General features: G+C 42.0%; 1 protein-coding gene across 1 annotated transcript in view; it reads left to right on the forward strand.

Moving 5' to 3' along the window:
• The first annotated feature begins 375 nt into the window (after positions 1 to 375).
• Positions 376 to 22,340, forward strand: part of LOC134579398 (5-hydroxytryptamine receptor 3A-like) — a 29,930-nt gene continuing 7,965 nt past the window's right edge. Inside the window, exons 1-5 of the mRNA XM_063438679.1 lie at positions 376 to 569; positions 5,580 to 5,734; positions 6,443 to 6,487; positions 11,615 to 11,724; positions 15,405 to 15,577. Coding sequence (XP_063294749.1) covers positions 521 to 569; positions 5,580 to 5,734; positions 6,443 to 6,487; positions 11,615 to 11,724; positions 15,405 to 15,577 — 532 coding nt within the window. The 5' untranslated portion in view covers positions 376 to 520. The remainder of the gene's footprint in view (positions 570 to 5,579; positions 5,735 to 6,442; positions 6,488 to 11,614; positions 11,725 to 15,404; positions 15,578 to 22,340) is intronic.

Consider the following 22,340-nt stretch of genomic DNA (forward strand, 5'->3'; position numbering starts at 1 on the left):
TCACCAACCCCATTACCCTTTTTTTCATATTTTCATTTCCCTTTAAGTTTAACCTCTAGTTAACATACAGCTGTGTAAATCGCATTATATAATCAAAATGTATACCCATTGGTGAGTAAGACCCTCCAGACTCGTAGTGGTGAGTAAGGTTTGGATCATGTCTAGTAGAATCAGACATCACATTTCGAACCCCAGATATAATGACATGTATGGTATTCTACTGGTAACTGAGGGGTTAGTATACCAAATTAACGGAGATTCCAATCAGCTAAATGTGACATTTGAATCTTTACAAACACTAGTGCTATTGAAACACCATCCAACATTGCCTTCTACAAACAGATCTTTCCCAGAAGAAACTTGGCATCTTTTAAACAAGTTTCACCACTTTGATTAAGATCAACATTCTTTAACGTTGAGCATTTAAACCCCCTTCTCAAAGAAAAGCTTCTACATACAAGCAAAAAAAAATTACAAAACTGAATGACGGGACTGTTACGTTATCTACATTCTACACAAAATGATGATGATACACATTGGGTTCTTGGTCCTCGCGTTTTGTTTGTCGGGTAAGTTAATCTTCAATGAGCTGCTTATTAAGAAGAATGTATTTTAGAATGAAATATGTAACACATAAGGAATCATTTTATTCATCCCGAGACAGGATGAAAATATGCCACTCACCTGGTTATTTATAAAACGTATGAATTGTCATAGACTTTCCAAAATAGCCAAATTGAAAAACTTTTGTTTTTTTTACATTTTGACTGTTCTAGCACATAATTTACCATTTTCTCACCACAAACTCCTACTTCAGTGAATAATGTTGTGCTTTGTTAAAGATGATTTGTAGATAAATACCTACAGAAAATGTACAATGTAATAGCTATATTATAAACAGAAGTGTAGATTGTATGAAAGAACGATTTATTTTTCTAATATATTTTAGAGGAATAGTATGAATACATATCTGTATGGTTTTTTTTACAATATTGAAACCTAATGAAACTGGTAGCCCCCCCATATAAGGGGTATGGAAACCAGATTCACAGGAAAATACCTCAAGGATAAATACAATAAAAAGGTAAAACAACTTTTAGAAAGAAAATAAACTATATATAAACAAAAGTGTTCTGAAGAAAGTGTAGTGTATAAAACAGGATGGTACAATGACTCCTAAAGCTTTGTTCTAAATGTATCTAAGTGGGTTCCGCAACTGTAACATCAATATGATATATCGATATGTTATATCCATATGTGGACCCAGTACCTCTTTCAAGTGGACATCATTAAGTTAGATTGGCCAAAACCTATGTATGGATTTTTTTTGCTTCATCCCAGCCTGAATCATAGATGGCCACCATTCTGATGGTTTTAGTAGTCTCCCTCGCTGGGTGATCCGTAAGAAGTTAATTTCTGTTAGACTCCAGGGCTCTCCTATATGCTCTCTTCAGGCATCTATTGGGGTATCCTTTTTCGCGGAACTGCTCTCTGAGTATTTTTGCTTTTGCCTTAAAATCAGAGATGTTTCTGCAGTTTCTGCGAATTCTAACATACTGACCAATAAGAATTCCTTGTTTTAGGGATCTTGGATGAAAGCTATTCCATTGTAGAAGGGCATATCTATGACATCTGTGAACTGTTGAGTTCACTTTTCTTATTTAGAACGCTGCTCATCTACTTACTTATCTATATACATATTTGGTCTGGGTTCCCCTTGTCCTCCCTATATATACTAGACAAGGTTTTCCCTGTGTATATCTACTATGTTTGTGAGGACACTTTGAAACATTTTGAAACTATTTCATACTTTGTTCTTATCTTGATAATTACAGTTGTGGAGCTCACTTAGATACATTTAGAACGGAGTTTTAGGAGTCATTGTACCATCCTGTTTTATACACTACACTTTCTTCACACTTTTGTTTATATATAGTTCATATTCTTTCTAACAGAGTTGTTTTACCTCATATTGTATTTATCTGTGTGAATCTGGTTTCCATACCCCTTTCTGGGGGGCTACCAGTTTCATTAGTTTTCTATATTCATATTTAAGGATTAAGCCCTACATACCTCTTTAACCCTCTCTAGATAACTTAGTTTATGATGTTTTTTTGGTATCCTATCACTGAGTTTTTCTTTTTGGGTTTTTTTTACAATAACTTCCTCTGAGCTTTGTTCCACAAACCATTTTCTTCTTAAAAATTCTCCTTGATCTTAAGATGAAATCTCTCACTGCTTTTCCTACTTATTATGCACATATTACATATTTAACATGTATTTGTGTACCCATTATCTAATTTGTGATTTAATTATTAATCAACCAAATTGCAATATTTGAGCCCCTGGTGGAAAATGATGTCATTCAGCTAATATTTTTGCAAAACAGTTTTTAGTACACCATAGATTGTTTTCTAGAAAATAACCTCTCTTACTATATTGTATGATCATTTTGGTTACATTTAATATTGTAAAAAACAAAACAAAATGCTTGCCGAGTGCCGACTAGTGTTTTTTAAGATGTCAGTTGCATGACTGCCAAAGCATGCCTGAACCACAGATCCCAAACGCTTAACACCCACATCCTATAGGCACACAAATAATTAACACAATTAACTTAATGATCATAAACTGCCAGCACCCTAAACAGGTATCTTACTGGAACCCCCTCTTCTGATGCTCTAACCTTGAGCTCCCCTGCTGAAAGCACCCTCTATACCTGACTGTATGCCAGAATTCAGAATGCCCAAATCAATATCATTGAGATGGACACCATCCCTCTGCGACACATCTGTATTATCTCTTTCTAACTCGAAATTATGTACCACCACCCCTCCAATCCTACATACAAATTGGGAAACAGAATACATTAAGCTCAAGTCTAGCCCACTCCTAAGCATTCACACTGTCCAAAGTACCCCAACCTGGGTCAGGTACCACTTCAGACCATACGAAGAAAACCCTAGAAAAAGGGACCATACAACAAGCCTATTCCTGCTAAGCTCTCTGAACAGTGTGAAACCTTCCAAAATTATTCAAACCAGCATGAACAACAATAATCAGGGGGACTACAAACAACCGTACACAACACGCAAAGCTCAGGAAACAATTGAGCCCACCGCAGACCTTGAACTTCATACCAATGAGCAACACAGCCATAAAGCCCAAGTTTCTGCTGAAGCTCCTCACTTCCGTCATGCAAAAAAAAAAAACACCATCCCCGGGACAAACATTTTCATACTGCCTAAATAGCCAAAAGGGGCAAAACAACTGACCTACAGCACAATTAACAACCTCTGCCCCCTAACCAGCACGATCCATAGATAAATGGAATCGGAAAGAAAAGAAAAATCAGAAAAGAGAAGAATCAGAAACCTTTCTGCCCGATAAGAAAAGCTTACCCACCTGAAGAGATTCATCAAAAGCATGAGAAAAGGCAACACAAGAGAAGACACACCTTAAAAGAAGAAAACTAAACAAAAACAAACAAAAACACGGATGGAAACACCCCAAACAAACCATGCAAAATCTCCAGAGAAACGCCTGGCCTCTGGCGGGTGACCCCTCTTCCAAATCTGAACCAAGTTATCCTCTAAGACCTGCTTGGTAACATCCACGCAACCTATGGAGAAAAGAGGGAATAGCCAAGCTACACACAGTCACCAAGCCCTAAACACCCAAGCTCAAAGAGAGGACAAGTAAGATAACTTAGATACCAACCCCCCATGCCAATCTCAAAAAACCTGACACCCTGAGAAATCAAGATCAACTCTTGCTAAACTCTATTATAAGAACCCCAAGTATGTGGGGCCAAAGAGCTGCAAACCAGTTGTATCAATTCCCATAAACAAGGTTCCATAAGTACAGAGGACACACTTCTCCCTAAGGAGAGCCACCTGAAAACGCTGCCACTGTGAACGAGAAAGAGCATCCACAACGAGTCTCCTCCCCAGGAATGTGCATCGCTCAATACCAGATATTATGCACCAAACACTTAAGAACTGAAAAACCAAATAATTGCAAGGACAGGAGGACAGCAGCTAGATTAATACTTAGTAAAAAACTTGCATCATTCCCATGTTGTAGTACTAAGAAAACCATTATAATGGTGCTTTATTCGGTCATCAAACGTTTTGACACACCAACGATCTTTACCAGGACATTTATTGATAAAGACACTTGGCGTGTTAACACTTTGCCAACTTATGTTCCATGGCCCATAAATCACTATCAGATTTTACTGTCATCTGGTGAGGTGTCCATTATTTTATTGATAAAATGGTCCATAGAACAAGGCCGTGAAGATTTGGGAATTTGATTGAGTGCTCTACACACTGACTATTTGAAGACATGTAGGGCAGATTCTATCATCAACTTAAAAGTGGCATCCCTTAACACTTTTGCTCCTGAAACATATGCTGTTATTTTATATATAACTACAAAAGTAATTATTGCATTACACGTTAGAAAATGAAAGCTCTACTGTTCATTATACAACATTTCAATGTATAACAAATGTGTCTTTCTCCTACTGTTTCGTCTTTTCTTCCTCTTTTAGAATCTCTCCTTCTTTTCCGATCTATTTCTCTTAAAAACTTGTTTTTTCCTACGCTTGACATTTGTGACAATAGGATGAAGCTGAAGGCAAGCTCCACTTAATTGGTCAAGCCGACAAAGGTTGGAGCTTGCCTTAAACTCCATCCTTTGTGTAGATTGTCAAGTGCAAGAAAAATAAACAACACAAAATAGTCCCTACTTTTTATTGTGTTTTAAAGAGAACTAGATCAAAATTAAGAAAATATGAACCGATTCTGAAAGAGGAAGATATGAGGAAACAATAGGAGAAAATGTTAGAGGTGACAGAGACACTTCAATATTGTGTAATTATTAGTTATAATTGTTTGAACATCAGAGTTCCTGTCAGAAACATTTGTATAGTTTATCATTGTGTGATTCTAACTTTTTCTGTATGAAACTTAAACTTAGACAGCTTTTCCTTGAACGTTGCTAATTCTAAAATCCACTTACTGATAAAATAACGTTTATTAAAGGACCACTATAAGCACCCAGACCACTTCAGCTTAATGAAGTGGTCTGGGTGCCAGGTCCATCTAGGATTAACCCTTTTTTCTTTAAACAAAGCAGTTTCAGATCAACTGCTATGTTTGCAATAGGGTTAATCCAGCCTCTAGTGGCTGTCTCATTGACAGCCGCTAGAGGCGCTTCCGCGCTTCTCACTGTGATTTTCACAGTGAGAAGATGCCAGCATCCATAGGAAAGCATTGAGAATGCTTTCCTATGGACAGGATGAATGCGCGCGCGGCTCTTGCCACGCATGCGCATTCAGCCGATGACAGAAGAGGGAGGAGAGTCTCCCGCACCGAGGGTGCCCGGCGCTGGAAAAGAGGTAAGCGATTAACCCCTTCCTCCCCCCTCAGCGCCACGGGAGTGGGACCCTGAGGGTGGGGGCACCCTCAGGGCACTATAGTGCCAGGAAAACGAGTATGTTTTCCTGGCACTATAGTGGTCCTTTAAATTCTCATCATAATGTGTCTTTCTGTTTGTTTCCAATCCCCCAGGTTCATGTGACAATCAGACTGTCTGCAGTTACCAATACCTGCTGAACAACCTGACTGTATCCGGCCTCCCCGGTCCTGATGTGCGACCGGTGAAAGACTGGAGAAAACCGACCACTGTGAACATCGACTTTAACCTCTACACGGTCATCAAATTTGTAAGAAGCCATTATTAAATGATATACTTTACTAGAATCAATTATTATTTATTGATCAATCTGTTACAATGTGACTGTACCTGGATCTCACGTTTTTCAGTGTTCCGGTGTGAGTTCCAATGCATATTGTACAATATGTCTGTGAGTGAATGTCTGTGTTTTGCATGTCTATTAATGGATCTGTGAATCTTTGAATTACACTACTACCATCAGCACAGCTTCTTAACTTCATTATTACAACAAATTATTAATTTTTTTGACAGCTTACTATATGGCAAGTACTTGTGTTTTGAAGTGAGTGCGAGAATACACCTGTTTGTTTTACAGAGTGTCTGTAAGTGGATCTGTGTGTTTTACAGTGTTTATGTAAGTGCACTTTTGTGTTCTACGTCGTATACATGAGGTCAGGGCAGCTGTGTGTTTTAGAATTTTTCTATGAGTGCACCTGTGTGTTCTACAGCAAGGCTGTGAATAAGTGTGCATGTTTTCCAATGTGTCTATGACTGAATGTGTGTGTGTGTGAGAGTGTGTGAGTGAATCTGTGTGCCTGGTCTGACTTTTAGAACGTAAACAGCGTATATATGATTTTCTTGTTATCTTGGCTTAAATGAAACTGTTTATTGGCTTATTTTATTTACACTGAATATTTTTCTTAGATATATCTATGCATATGGTCAGCTAATATACACCTACTCTCCTGTTTTTCAGGACACAGGTTTACAATCGTTAACTACCCTTATCTGGTTCTATATGGTAAGGAATATATATCTTTATGTTTGTAGGTTGCATCTTGCATTGTATTTTTACTCTTAAAGACGAGTTTGTGTTAGTATTATTGGATGTGCAGCCTAATTTTACAGATATTTTCTGTTAATATATTTTCGAACAATTTTTAATTGCCGTAGAAGCCCTCAGTGTTATTTGATTTTAGCATAATTCCAACCTCATGTACACATGGGCCTGGCTTTCATTTCTATAGTGAAAGCAAAATTACCTTCCCCAAAAAGGTGACAATATTTTTATACCATTGATGGTGCACAATCCTAACTATGTCCTATATGTGGCATCATTTGACTCTTAGAGCACAATAACAACTACAGCCTGCTGTTGTGCTTTCTCTGCTTAACCTCCCCTGTTGCAGGAAGTTCCTGCAATTGAGCTAAGCTTCAATCAATGATAGCTTCTGTTTGAATCAATCAATCAATTATTGATCCCACTGTAGAATGATAGAAGGAATACAATGAGGAGTTGGTTTAGAAGATGTATTCAAGATATTGTTAATCCCAATACGAGGAGAACTTATCTTGCATTGAGTGATGAGAATGAGAGTCCTTCCAGGATAGAGTGGATTATGGTTCCTTGAGGTAGAAAGGCAGGAATCAGAAGTGAAGTCTTGTTCCAAGTCAGGGAGTCGAGAGTAGAGCGTAGTCAGGATTAAGCCAAGAGGTTTGGTACACAGGAAATTAATTAGAAGCTCTGTCAGTAAATAGGTAACAAGGTAGCAAGTATGCGAGAGTAACAAACACAGGAAAACATTGATTGAGCAATTTGGATGTGGTCGCGGCTTCCTTTTGAAGGGAAGCGTGTGACGTCTGACGCATGGGCGGGTAGAGATCGGCGAAACTCAGAAGTCATACTAGTAGTGCCGATCTGGCTGAAATCAAACATGGAGGAATTCCGAGAGAATAGGGAGGAATCCTGATAGAGTTCCTCCAGCGAGTAGACAGTAGAGTCAGCCTGCAGCCGGAGCTGCCGGCTAAAGTGAACATGCCACCACTGGACCACCAGGGCATTATGTCCCCCCTCCCTGGAAAAAGGTAAGAAGGGAGGGGGGGATATTAAGATAGATTCTCACCCACCTACACACAGAATAGACCCTATGCACCCTTCACACAGAAACATACACTGCCCCCTCACACACATACACACACAGACTGCCCCTCACACACAATACACCCCTCACACACACTGCCCCCTCACACATACAGACTGTCCTCCTTACACACACACTGCCCCCCTGACATACACTGTATTCCTCACTCACACACTGCCCCGCACTGCCTCCCTCATATACTGCCCCTTCACACACACTGCCACCCTCACACACTGCACCCTTCACACAAACACATCACCTCTCACATACACATCACCTTTAACACACACTGCCACCCTCACACACACACACACACACACACACACACACACACACACAGCCCTCTCACACACACTGCCCTTTCACACTCTGCCCCCTCACACACGCAGCACCCTTCACACACATACACAGCACCTCTCACATATGCACAGCACCCCTCACATACACACAGCACCCTCACACACACTGCCCCCTCACACACACAGCACCCTCACACACACTGCCCCCTCACACACACTGCCCCCTCACACACACTGCCACCTCACACACACTGCCACCTCACACACAGCACCCTTCACACACACACACACTGCGCCCCTTACACACCGCACCCTTCAAAAACACACAGGACCTCTCACACAGACACAGCACCTCTCACACACACACTTCGCCCCTGCACACACACTCACTTCACCACACACACACACACACACAGCACCCTTCACACACACTTCACCCTCCACACACAAACACACACACTGTACCCCTCACCCACACACTGCACCCTTCACACTGCACCCTTCACGCACATACAGCATCCCTCACAGACACACACACACACTGCCCCTTCACACACACTGCACATCACACACACCCAGCATCCTTCACACACAGCTGAAAAAAGTAGAATAGAAAAAACTAAAATTAGATACATTTTTACATTTTAGTACATACATTTTTACATTTTAGTACATATTTTTTTTTTAAATCCTCCTTTCTAAAAAAAAAAAGATAAAAAAAACAGATGCAAAACCAAAGTTTGCTTTCTATTAACCCCTTGGTGACCAGACCGTTTTTCAATTTTCTTACCGTTAAGGACCAGGGCTGTTTTTACATTTCTGCGGTGTTTGTGTTTAGCTGTAATTTTTCTCTTACTCATTTACTGTACCCACACATATTATACACAGTTCTTCTCGCCATTAAATGGTCTTTCTTAAGATACCATTATTTTCATCATATCATATAATTTTCTATAACAAATATATAAAATATGATGAAAACATTTTAAAAAACACACTTTTTCTAACTTTGACCCCCAAAATATGTTACGCATCTACAACCACCAAAAAAGCACTAAATAGTTTCTAAATTTTGTCCTGAGTTTAGAAATATCTAATGTTAACATGTTCTTAGCTGTGTTTGCAAATTAGAGGGCTATAAGTACAAGTAGGACATTGCTGTTTAAAAAATATATATTTTTAAGATGTTTTAATAGTGACATTGTAACACTGTTAACTGTCATAAATCTCTGAATCACACCTCAAATGTACATATAGACACATGTAGACAACCCAGGGTATTCAATATGGGGTATATCCAGTCTTTTTTAGTAGCCACTTAGTCACAAACACTGGCCAAAGTTAGCATTTATATTTGTTTGTGTGTTAAAAACGCAAAAAACAATTATGAATGCTAACTTTGGCCAGTGTTTGTGACTAAGTGGATACTAAAAAAGACTAAACATTTGCAATGCCTTGGGTTGTCTTCTTTTCAAATGGTATGCCTTCATGGGGGTAATGCTCATTCCTGGGCTACCATACTCTCTCAAAGGCAACATAACCAATCTGGCAAATTTCAATGTGGAAAAAATTGAAAATCTAGCCTTATATTTAACCCTGTAAAAACACTATAAAACCTGTACATGGGGGGTACTGTTATATTCGAGAGACTTTGCTGAACACAAATATTAGTGTTTCAAAACAGTAAAACGTATCACAACAATATCATCAGTGAAAGTACCATTTGTGAGTGAAAAAAATGCAAAAAACATCACTTTCACTGACCATCGCTGTGATGTTTTACTGTTTTGAAACACTAATATTTGTGTTCAGTGAAGTCTCCCGAGTGTAACCATACCCCCCATTCACAGGTTTTAGGGTGTCATGGAAAGTTACAGGGTTAAATACAGTGCTAGCAAATTAAATTATCTGGACTTTCGGCCTGGGTTGTCAGGCAGGTCCCTTAAATTGTAATGAATAAAATGACTTAATTATGTAAAAATATTATATAAATATATTTGTAGAATCTAAATATACATGTTTGCATATATATATATATATATATATATATGTATATATATATATTATTTTTATATAGAGCTACATATAGATATGTGATAAGATAGATAGATAGATAGATAGATAGATATATGATAGATAGATAGATAGATAGAAAGATAGTGTGGCGGAACCAGTTTCGCCACTGGGCATTGGAGAAGACTGATTGCCAGCCCCCTGCCATGTGACTATGGCCCCTGTGAGACTTTGCCCTGTGTAAGCATTATTTGGTCTTATTGGATTTTGAAAAACTTTTTCTGCCCCTTTGAATACATGAGAAGGTGTGCCCCTCCCCCGTTTCCTGTCTATTGTTCTCCAGCAGGGCGTTGTCCCAGGGACACTGCCAGACCAGTTGGAACTTGTTGCTAAACTTTAACCCCATGGCGACTTGACTGTGTTTGGGATCTGAGCGCTGTTCGGATATAGTGAGCGCTCAGATCCAAGCTATCTGGGGATAGGTTGAATGTGGGGGTTCTGTTCAGCATGATAGGAATTATGTATTTTTCTATGTTTTTACTGTTGTTGTAAATGGAGATATTTTCTGTATGCTGGAGATAATTGGCTTACCATACCCAAACCATGCTTGAAGTTGGTCAAAAAGGGATTTCTAACTAACTTTTGAACCACTGGACCAATTTGTATGATTTTTACATATGTTTGTATTTGGAGTATGCTGATTCTGCAAATGTAAGTTTTATGTAAATGTGATGTATACTTCTAAAGTTATGAATATTGTGTAAAACTGTGTATTTTCCTGCCTGTGATAATTACGTTAGCCCATTGTGATCAATAATTATATCACAGGCAGAGGGGAGGATTTTGTGTGTAATTGCTGGGAGTGTATGAGTGTATTGTACGTATTAATTGGTTGTTCTGCAAAACCCTGTGGGCAGTACTATGTGTCTAAAATGTGCATAAAAGCAGAGTGTTGGATTAAAGCTTCAGTTCTACTTCACCCTCAATTTGGAGTACCGTCTCTTATTGGGGGAATCTGCTACAAGGGATTGCTATCCTAGTCATACTCTCTTGCTATATCACTACTAAGCTCTTCTAAGAGCTTGTTCCTGGTTTGCCCTCTGAAGGAGTCTACAGTGGTTATGGTGTCTGCTGGAGTGCTTAAAACCTTCAGGAAGTGCTAGGAGCATCCTTCAATGGAGGTACCCAGTCGGGGTGCCCGTTGATCCGCTACATATAGATAGATATCTAGAACAAGAACAATATATCTTTTTTACATAAACTGATTTATAAATACATTTTTTTTTTGTAGTTTAAAGACACGTTACTGGTTGTATTGTTGCTGTGGAACTGTCATACACTCAGACACACCAACAATATGGAGCTCCATGAAAAGTGGGACATTAGGACAGAAAAGAGGGACTTAGGGATTTGGGCCCAAAATAGTAAATACTAATACTTGGGAGGTATGATGTGCACTTTTGCCATTTTGATGAACTCCACCATGTGTCTCTGGTTGGGATGTTCTAAGAAGGCACAAGCTTGAAGGGGCTTGTGTCATCAGAAGTGGCTGCTGTTAGCATTGTCGTGAGGTTTTGTGTGGTTTGTAATGCTGGGATATCACCTGTAATATGGCGAGTAATGCTGATGCATTACTCGTGACATGGACATGTTTTTGAAACATTTTATCATGAGCATTTATAATTTTCATTTCAGACATGGAACAATGAGTATATTTCCTGGGATCCAAAAGATTTCTGTGGAATTGAAAAAATGTATATTCTGGGCGATATGTTATGGAAACCAGACCTTTACATCTATGATTTGTAAGTTTGTATGTTCCTCACGGGGAACAGCAATTAAAACCTATGGCTTGAAATTCCATTAATCGGCACCCAAATTTCCTTTACAGATACAAGCAGCAAATTTGAGGCTCGTTGAACTGCACAAATATATTGTTTATTGAAAGGAACACTACAGCATGCTGTAGTGGTTATAGTTGCCAGGAGTACCCTGATCACCCCCCCCCCCCCCCAGTGAAAGTGGTCAAAGTGTTTGCCAACCATGTGACCTCTTACCTGGAATCTGCTGTGTTAGGTCACGCAGGGACGTTTTAGCCGCGAGGCAAACAAGGCATTTGCCTTGGGCGGCATTTTCCAGGGGGCAGCACAAAACCAGGATACACCACTGAGGTCACGTCCTTTAGGAAGCGCTGTAATATTCTGCATGGAGCTTTTGTTAACTCTCTTGACCCAAACCCTGTTGAGGGGGGGTCAGCTCATTGGCCAGTAGTGTTAGCTGATGGTCTCTCTCAGCCAGTGAGCTAAGTTCTGCACAGCTGGGCTTAGTTCAATGTAGAGAATTTCCAACTCAAATAGAAGAGGTGACTGGCGGCCGGCAAGTCCCAGGTAAGTTGTCAAAATGTTAGCAACCTACTTGCATCCTAGGGGCACCAGGGAACTCCTTGCGCCATAACCACTACAGCAAATAGTTTTGATTATATACATAGGCTGGCTTCATGTGGGGCACTGACAAACAAAACTGATTACCTCAGTTGTCAAGTCTGGGATGCTGTGGTGACCTTACATAAGTGAATCTTGCATTTATAAATGTATTTTAAACATAATATTTAATGAATGATGTGATATTATACTTATGTGCACATTTCATTTGTATTTTACTTTAGACTGATTGCGTTATATGGGGAAGGGCACTATGGGGAAGGTCACCCTCTAAATTTTCAGTAAAACCTGGGGAGAAAAAACTTTTACTTACCTTGTGTCTAGTGTCAAGCAAAGCTCCTTGCGTGCAGTCCAATCACAAGCTTCTCATAGAAACATAGAATGTGACGGCAGATAAGAATCATTCGGCCCTGTGACGGTAGTCATCGTCACTGAGAATGGAAGACAGACACTATATGTAGGTCCCCAGCTTCCTCTTGTTTTTTCTGGTCACCCTGTTCCCAATATTAGTGCAGGGTATGTTTAATGTATTGCTTGTCTGTGCCTCTCCCCCTCCCCCTTTTTCCTGTGCCATTGTTTCTCCCGCAGGGCGTTGTCCCAGGGACACTGCCAGACGAGTTTAAACTAGCTTCCTCAATCTCCCATCAGCCCTTGTATCCTTCCTTGCACTGTAGTGCTTCATGCACCCTATTGTACGTAAATGAGGCTGTGGGGGCTTAAAATGTGTGAGCTATGTCTAGTAAAGGATTTGCTATGTTAACCTTCACCATGTGACGTCTGGTGTTTGGGGAAAGTGATATAATCTGCTCATGGAAAGGGTTTCCAGGGCCAGGGCCCCACCAGAAATTTTGGGGCCCCTAACTGAGCTCAGGGTCTGGGCCCCTGGGGGCCCGCCTCCTCAACCGCCCACATAGACCGCCCCTAAATCCCGCCCACAGGAATACACACACAGACACAAACACATTCACTGATACAAAAGGACACAGATACACACAGACACACACACACACTGATACATACTAACAGACACACATATAGGCATACATACTGACACACACATACTGAGACATACACACATATACAGACACACAGGCGTACATAGTGACAGACACATACTAACATAGATACAGACACACATGCATAATGACATACAGACAGACATTCATACTGGCATACATACATTCATACTGACAGATAGACAGACATACATACACACATTCATAATGACATGCAGACATACATACACTGACATTCATACACACATAATGGCATGCATACAGATAGACATACATGCATACAGACATACAGACATACATACAGATATACATACAGACATACATAGTTACATACATAGTTACATACATCCATACAGACACTGACATCCATACATACACACATTCATAATGACATTCATACATACACACATTCATAATGACATACATACACTGACATTCATACATACACACATTCATAATGACATACATACACTGACATTCATACATACACACATTCATAATGACATACATACACTGACATTCATACATACACACATTCATAATGACATACATACACTGACATTCATACATACACACATTCATAATGACATACAGACATACATACACTGACCTTCATACACACATAACGACATGCATACAGATATACATACATGCATACAGACATACATTCATACAGACAGACATACACACAGACAGACACACAGACAGATATACACACAGACATACAGACAGAGACACACATACATACATACACACAGACAGACATACACACAGACACAAACATACATACAGACATACAGACATACATAGACACGAACAGACATACATACACACAGACATACACACAGACATACACACAGACATACAGACAGACATACACACACACAGACATACATACACAAACAGACATACAGACAGACATACATAGACACACACAGACATACACGCATACATACATACACACATACACGCATACATACATACACACATACAGACAGACATACACACAAACAGACACACACACACACACACACAGACACACACACACACACACACACAGACAGAGAGACATACACACAGACATACACACACAGACAGACATACAGACAAACACACACACACAGAGCTAATTTTCCAGCCACCCTCCTGTTTCTTACCTTGTCTTTGCAGGAGGGTGGCTGGGGATGATGGGACTGGCAGTCGACTGGCTCTCCCTCTTCATTCTCGGGCGGGCTCCTCCCGCTGACCAGGCCCCGGAAGATATGGGCCCATCGGGTGGCCCTAAATGCATGGGCCACCCGATGGGCCCCATCAGCGCCGCTACACGTGGGGCCCAGGCGGCCGGGCCCCCCAGGGTCGCCGGGCCCGTGACAACCGTTATGGTTGTCACCCCCTGATGGTGGCCCTGTCCAGGGCTGTAAGCACATTAGCCTGGTCCAGTGTGGAAAAGGCCCTCAGTGATCCCAGGCAAGCCTTGGTGACCGGAAATGAAGTGCTCCGAGGTCCCTGATAACTAAGAGGTAGCAGACTTGGCGGGGAGGTACTCGGTTGTAGTACTGGAGCTCCGGTACAGGCTCATCTAGTCTGCCCAGTTTTCTAAATCATTTCATTAGTCCCTGGCCTTATCTTATAGTTAGGATAGCCTTGTGCATATCCCAGGCATGCTTAAACTCCTTCACTGTGTTAACCTCTACCACTTCAGCTGGAATGCTATTCCATGCATCCACTACCCTCTCAGTAAAGTAATACTTCCTGATATTATTTTTAAACCTTTGCCCCTCTAATTTAAGACTATGTCCTCTTGTTGTGGTATTTTTTCTTCTTTTAAATATAGTCTCCTCCTTTACTGTGTTGATTCCTTTTATGTATTTAAATGTTTCATTCACAGCCCCTCTGTCTCGAAGCCTGTGATTGGACCATTTCCAATTTCAGCAATCCACATGTGGCACCACTATGCTGTTGAGTTATGCACTTTTCATCTCCACCCCATATATGTAACAGTATAACCCTTTACCTTTTGTTTCCTAGGACAGAATTTACTAATGAAACTTTAAAGACTCTCTATTATACCATCAAGTCCAATGGACAAACCTCTTATTCATCCCCTTTACGGATTGTAAGCAACTGTCACATGGCTATCTCAAAATTCCCTTTTGACACACAAACTTGCCAGTTGGAATTTGGTCCCTATTATCACAAAGGTATGTATGAGTTTAGCTTGGAAAAACTACACAGTATAATATTAATCACAGATGGGATATCTATTAGCAGCACATGTAGAATACAAACCCTATCATCCTTCGCTTGCCACTCATTAGAATGGCAATCAAAGCTAGAGTAAGCTTTACTTTTAAATGCATTATGGAAATTATGAATTACAGAGATGCAGAAAATAGAGTAAAAATTTTAGAAACAAACTATTTCACTCTAAATTTCTGCTGTGGGGACCAGGAAGCCATTTGAGTTTCTGCTCAACATCAAACCCAAATTTTCCAATAGACAGCTGCCTAAAGGTACTGATTTACAGGGCCGACATCAGAAATTTTGGGGTGCCTAACACAGCTCAAAGTCTTGGCCCTCAGGGTACCCACATCAAAGCCATCCCACAGGGTCTGCTTTCAATCAACCCACAAGGATGTGTGTAAAGTGGATACGGGGTATGTTTGTGTATTGGAAGCAGTGTGTGTAAAGTGGACATGGTGTTTGTTAGTGCACTATAGGCAATTCGGTTCTGGATTTTCTTGGATAAATTACAGGTACTACTCACTTATCGACCTGGTTCCGTTCCTACGACGGTAAGTGAGGAGTTAAGTGATTCCCTGCTCTGGTGCGCTGATTCTGACATACATACAGACACATAATACATACAGACACAAACATACATACAGACACATACTGACATACATACAGACACATACTGACATACATACAGACACATGCATCCTGACATACATGCAGAAACAAAAACATACATACAGACGCACACATACAGACACACACATATATACTGACATACATTCAGAAACAAAAACATATACACACAGACACACATACATACAGGCACATACATACATACATACTGAAATACATACCGACACACACACACACACACACATATAGACAGACATACACACAGACACACATATACATACATACAGACACACATACTGTCATACACACAGACAAACACAAATAGATACAAACATATTGACACACATGCATATCCCCGGGGCTATCAGGGGATATGTAATGGAGATACCTTGTGTGGAAAGGGGTGTTCTAATTTTTGGGAAAACTGTGTGCCCTCTGCCTGGAGATAATCTGGTTATTCCTTAACTTATCTCAATATCTCCCAGGCAGAGAGAGGGCGGGGGTTACTGATAATCTGTATGTTGATTGGTGCATTCATCTACACTATTCCTCTACCTCCTAACTGCAGTTATAAATCACTTATGCTAAGCTATGGGGAAAGGAATAAAAGACTGCAGTACCATAACCACTGCAGGTCTTAACAACACACACATACAGACACACACATACATTACATACTGACACACAGATACATACATACAGACACACACATACATACATACAAAACAGAAACATATACATACATACACACACATACATACAGGCACATACATACATACATACTGAAATACAGACACACACGCACATATATACAGACATACACACAGACACACATATACATACATACAGACACAAACATACACACATACTGTCATACATACAGACACATACATACATACATATAGACATACATACATACATACTGACATACATACAGACACACATACATACACATACACTCAGACAAACACAAATAGATACAAACATATTGACACACATGCATACTTACTGACATACATACAGGCACATAAATACATACATATATACATACACACATACACACACATACATACTGACATACATATAGACATACATACTAACATACATACACACAGACACACACACACATACACTGACATACATACATATACATACATACAGATACATACATACTGACATACACACATACAGACACACATACAAACACAAATAGGCACGTACATACTGACATACATACATACATACTGACATACATACAGGCAGACACATAGATACAGACACACATACATACATATAGACACATGCATACATACTGACATGCATACAGGTACACACGTACATACAGACACACATACATACAGACACACACATACACATACAGACATACTGGCACATACTGACATCCATACTGTTACGGACCGTTGCAGCATAAGTCCTGCTGCTGGGGAAAGGAGACAGGGCTCTCTATTCCCTGCTGGATACTCTGCCGCTGGAGAATGGAGACTGGGCTCCCAATTCCCGGCACATCACACTGCCGCTGGGGAATGGAGACTGGGCTCCCAATTCCCGAAAAATCACGCTGCCGCTGGGGAGGGAGGACGCTGCTCTCCTCTCCCTGTACTCTCCTCCTGGCATATCACTCTGCTGCTGGGGGGCAGGAACAACTACCTCTGCCCCCTGTAACTCAGCCTGCCGCTGGGGAGGGAGGAGGCTGCTCTCCTCTCCCTGCACTTCACATTGCCCTCCTGGCATATCACTCTGCTGCTGGGGGGCAGGAACAACTACCTCTGCCCCCTGTAACTCAGCCTGCCGCTGGGGAGGGAGGACACTGCTCTCCTCTCCCTGCACTTCACATTGCCCTCCTGGCATATCACTCTGCTGCTGGGGGGCAGGAACAACCACCTCTGCCCCCTGTAACTCAGCCTGCCGCTGGGGAGGGAGGATACTGCTCTCCTCTCCCTGCACTTTACACTGCCGCTGGGGAATGGAGACTGGGCTCCGAATTCCCTGCAGGCCCGGTGGAGAGACCTCGGTCCCATCTCCACTGGCCTCCTGGGGTTCTTCCCAGTAAAATTGTACCATCTCTTCCCAGCTGAAGGGGTCTGGATCTGGGTCTGCGCTTCCCTGCTGAGCCTTCTCACTGGAGTGGAACAGATTTTGGTAGCCCTGTTCCAGCTCCATCTCCCGGGTCACCAGGTGGACCAGGTCTTGCTCAATCTTATGAGTGTCGTCCCAGTCATACCTGCTCTCCCTCCACCCCAAGAGATCCTGGAACCGGGCTTGTGTAGCGCTCCCAAACTCAGGCTCTGCAAAAGTCTCCCATAACAAGCCAGGACCATCAAACTCGTCTCCCTCTGGCTTGTCATGCTCAGCTGTCCAGGGTAGGTACTGAGCTTCATACCACCAGAGCGCCTGGTAGGCATCCTCCAGCCACATTTCTAGGTGTTCCAATTCCCTCACCCATTCCTCCAGGGGCTGCTCTCCTAGGAAGGGCATCCGCAGGGCTACTCGCTTCTGCAACCGCTGCTCCTCCTTGGGGAATCTCCCGTCCTGTTGGTATTCCACCATACCCAGTGCCTGGTACCAGATGCCTTTGCGTACTGCATCTCGTTCGTCCATGTCACCCTCCTCGACCTCTACTGCTGGTTCCATGCTGGTGCTGTCAAATTGTAAAATCCAGAGCAATGGTGTCTCCTGTAGCTGTCCTTCTGGCTGTAGGAACGATCCCACCGCTGCCACCAATTGTTACGGACCGTTTCAGCATAAAAGGGGAAAAATCCGTTTAGGCGATAATCCCCTTTTCACAAAAAGGCACAGCTACTGTAAAAGCACCAAAACTCACGAATTCAGATATAAATGAATGCACCAAACTCCCGAACTGCATACCAGGGAATAAGATAGCACTCCAAACTGGAACCTCACGAATAGCGGCTAGCAGACGAACAGGAAAAGCAGACATCAGCTTACACTCCTAGCAGTCAATCTCCAGCAGCATACAGTGAATCCCCCCCAAGAACGAGACAAGGCTCCGTGTTGAGGGTCAAGCAGTGGTCTGAGGTGCTGGGCACCCAGCCTGGTTTTTATTACATGAGTACACATACAGGCCACACCCAGGGGGAGGCATAAAATAACCAATAACATAGATGTTACCTCCCACACATCCCCTCCCCTTAGTGTGACACTTAATCCCATTATGTGTACAGTTCAAAATATACTTTAACATAACTTTCATAACTTTACAACCATACATCGTATCCACATAACAATCACATATTCAGACTCAGCATACTTTAAACATAACCACTCTCAAAAATCATACAAATCCCTCCAGTAAATAAAAAGTTACACGGAAGTCCTTTTATGACCGACCGCAAGCACCTTTTCTTGCCCAAAACAGTTCCATGGATTTGGGCTGTGCGGTCGGTCACTTTCTAGCATAAAAACGGCTAAGTCCCGTTCGAAGTACGGCCGGTACTTCGACTTTAGTCGAAGTGTCGAAGTGAAGTCGATGGTACGGGTCGGCGGTGTTCGAGTTAAAATGGCCGCCGCCACGTGGTCCTTTGTCCGATGCCGGTCACTTCGACGACTTCGACAACTTCGGAAACTCCGGCACTTCGGTAACTTCGGCACTTCGGCTGCATCCGAAGTGCCCTATAAAAAGTGTCAATTCTTCTCCCATAGTAATAAAAGGGCCGAACACTGTTTGTAAAGGGCCCAATCTCCCAGGGCCATAGTCCAAAGGCAGCAGGCGGGCAACCAGGCTCCGCCAATACAATGTGGCGAGATTGGTTTCGTCACACATACAGACACCCACATACATACAGGACCGTCTTTAATATGGATTGGACCCTGGCAAACATTTGCTTGGGCCCCCTGAACCCTGTCGTCCCCTCCCTGGCATGCAATCATGCCCCCCACCCCAACGCAGAGGCGGACGTAAAGTAGAGAGGGCTCTGGTGCATTAATTATTTTGGGCAAGAGGGGGCAAAAGGTAGATACCCATCTTTCATGCAACTCCAACAATGCTTTGACAGCTGGGGCGCTACCATTTTCCCATGCATGCAGGGTTGTATTTGGCACTGAGCAGTATTTGTGTGTTTGAGTGTAAGCATGTTTTTGTATGGAGTATGTTTGTGTGAATGTAGGGTTGTGTCTGTATGTGGAGATGGCATTTAAATGTAAGTATGCATTTATGTGTAGTGTTGGTTTATGAATACACTGGTGTGTTTATATATAATTTTGTTGTTTAAAAAAAGAGGTGTGTTTATATGTAGTGTTGAAGTTTGAATGCAGGTGTGTATTTGCGTGTAGTGTTGAATGCTGAGATGTATGCACAAATACACATGCACTGTCACAAAAACACACACACACTGTGATACACATACACACACAGAAACACTTGCAGATACACATATATACACACAATCATACAGATGCAGCTATACTGACACATTTACACACATTGACACACACACATACAGACACACAACCTGGCACACATGCAGACACACAGATGCACACACGCGCACACACGCAGATTCACTGACAACATACAGATACACAGACACACACAATGACAACATACAGACACACAGATACATAACCTGACAAATGCAGATAGAAACACTGACACACATGCAGATACACACATTGGCTACATACAGATACGTGCACAGGTATACACACTGGCACACACACAGATACATACATACTGACAACATACAGATACACACTGACACACACACACACACACAGACACTGTGACAGACATACTGGCACTGTGACAGAAATACATACTGACACATACACAGACATACTGGCTGGCACACCGACATACATACAGACACACAAACTTACACACAGACATACATACTGACACTCACACAGACATACAAACTGACACACACACACAGACATACAAACTGACACACACACAGACATACAAACTGACACACACACAGACATACAAACTGACACACCGACATATACTGACTGACACATACATACTGACACACACACATACATACTGACACACACACATACATACATACATACTGACACACACACATACATACTGACACACACACAGATATACATACATACATACATACTGACACACACACACAGACATACATACTGACGCACACAAATACATACATACATACTGACACACACAGACATACTTACACACACAAAGACATACATACTGACACACACACAGACATACTGACACACACAGACATACTGACACACACAGACATACTGACACACACAGACAGACATACTGACACACAGACAAACAGAAACATATACATACTGACACACACACACATACATACATACTGACACACAGACAGACATACTGACACACACACATACTGGCACACACACACATACTGACACACAGACAGACACTCTTCAGTTTCCTACCTTTGAAAGAGGCTTCCTTCCCTGGGGTTCAGTGTGCTGGCTGGGGTAGTTGGGAGTTGGGGGTCTGGCTCTCCTTGCTCCCCCTCCTCACTGGATGCTGGCTCAGCAGCCTCCCGCGCGGCCCGATGTCTTTGAGGTGGGAGGAAGTGATTCGCAGACGTCACTTCCTCCCATGCAGCCGTTAAGCAAGGGCCCGGTCGCACGGTTAAAGGGCCACAGTGCCAACCGGACCCCTGCTGGAACATGCTCACTGGGTGGCCCTAAGGGTATGGGCCACCCGGTGGGCCCCCTTAGTGTGCGGCCCCGGTGCAGCCGCAATACTAGCACCGCGGGCCCATTCGGAAGGGAAATATTTTTTAAAAACATTTTTATTGCAGGCGGCGGGGCCCACAGGGCAGCTGCTTTGGGCCCCCTATGAGTAACTGGGCCCAGGGCAGCTGCCCCGTTTGCCCCTCCGTAAAGACGGCCCTGCATACATACAAACACATACATACTTACATACATACAGACACACATGCATACATACTGACATACATACTTACAGACACATACTGACACACATACAGAAACACACACACATACATACAGACACAGATGCATACATACTGACATCATACACACAAAGATGCAGCAAATTTTTCAGCCACCCTCCTATTTCTTACA

This window comes from Pelobates fuscus, chromosome 12 (genome assembly GCF_036172605.1).
Source record: "Pelobates fuscus isolate aPelFus1 chromosome 12, aPelFus1.pri, whole genome shotgun sequence".
Classification (NCBI taxonomy): domain Eukaryota; kingdom Metazoa; phylum Chordata; class Amphibia; order Anura; family Pelobatidae; genus Pelobates; species Pelobates fuscus.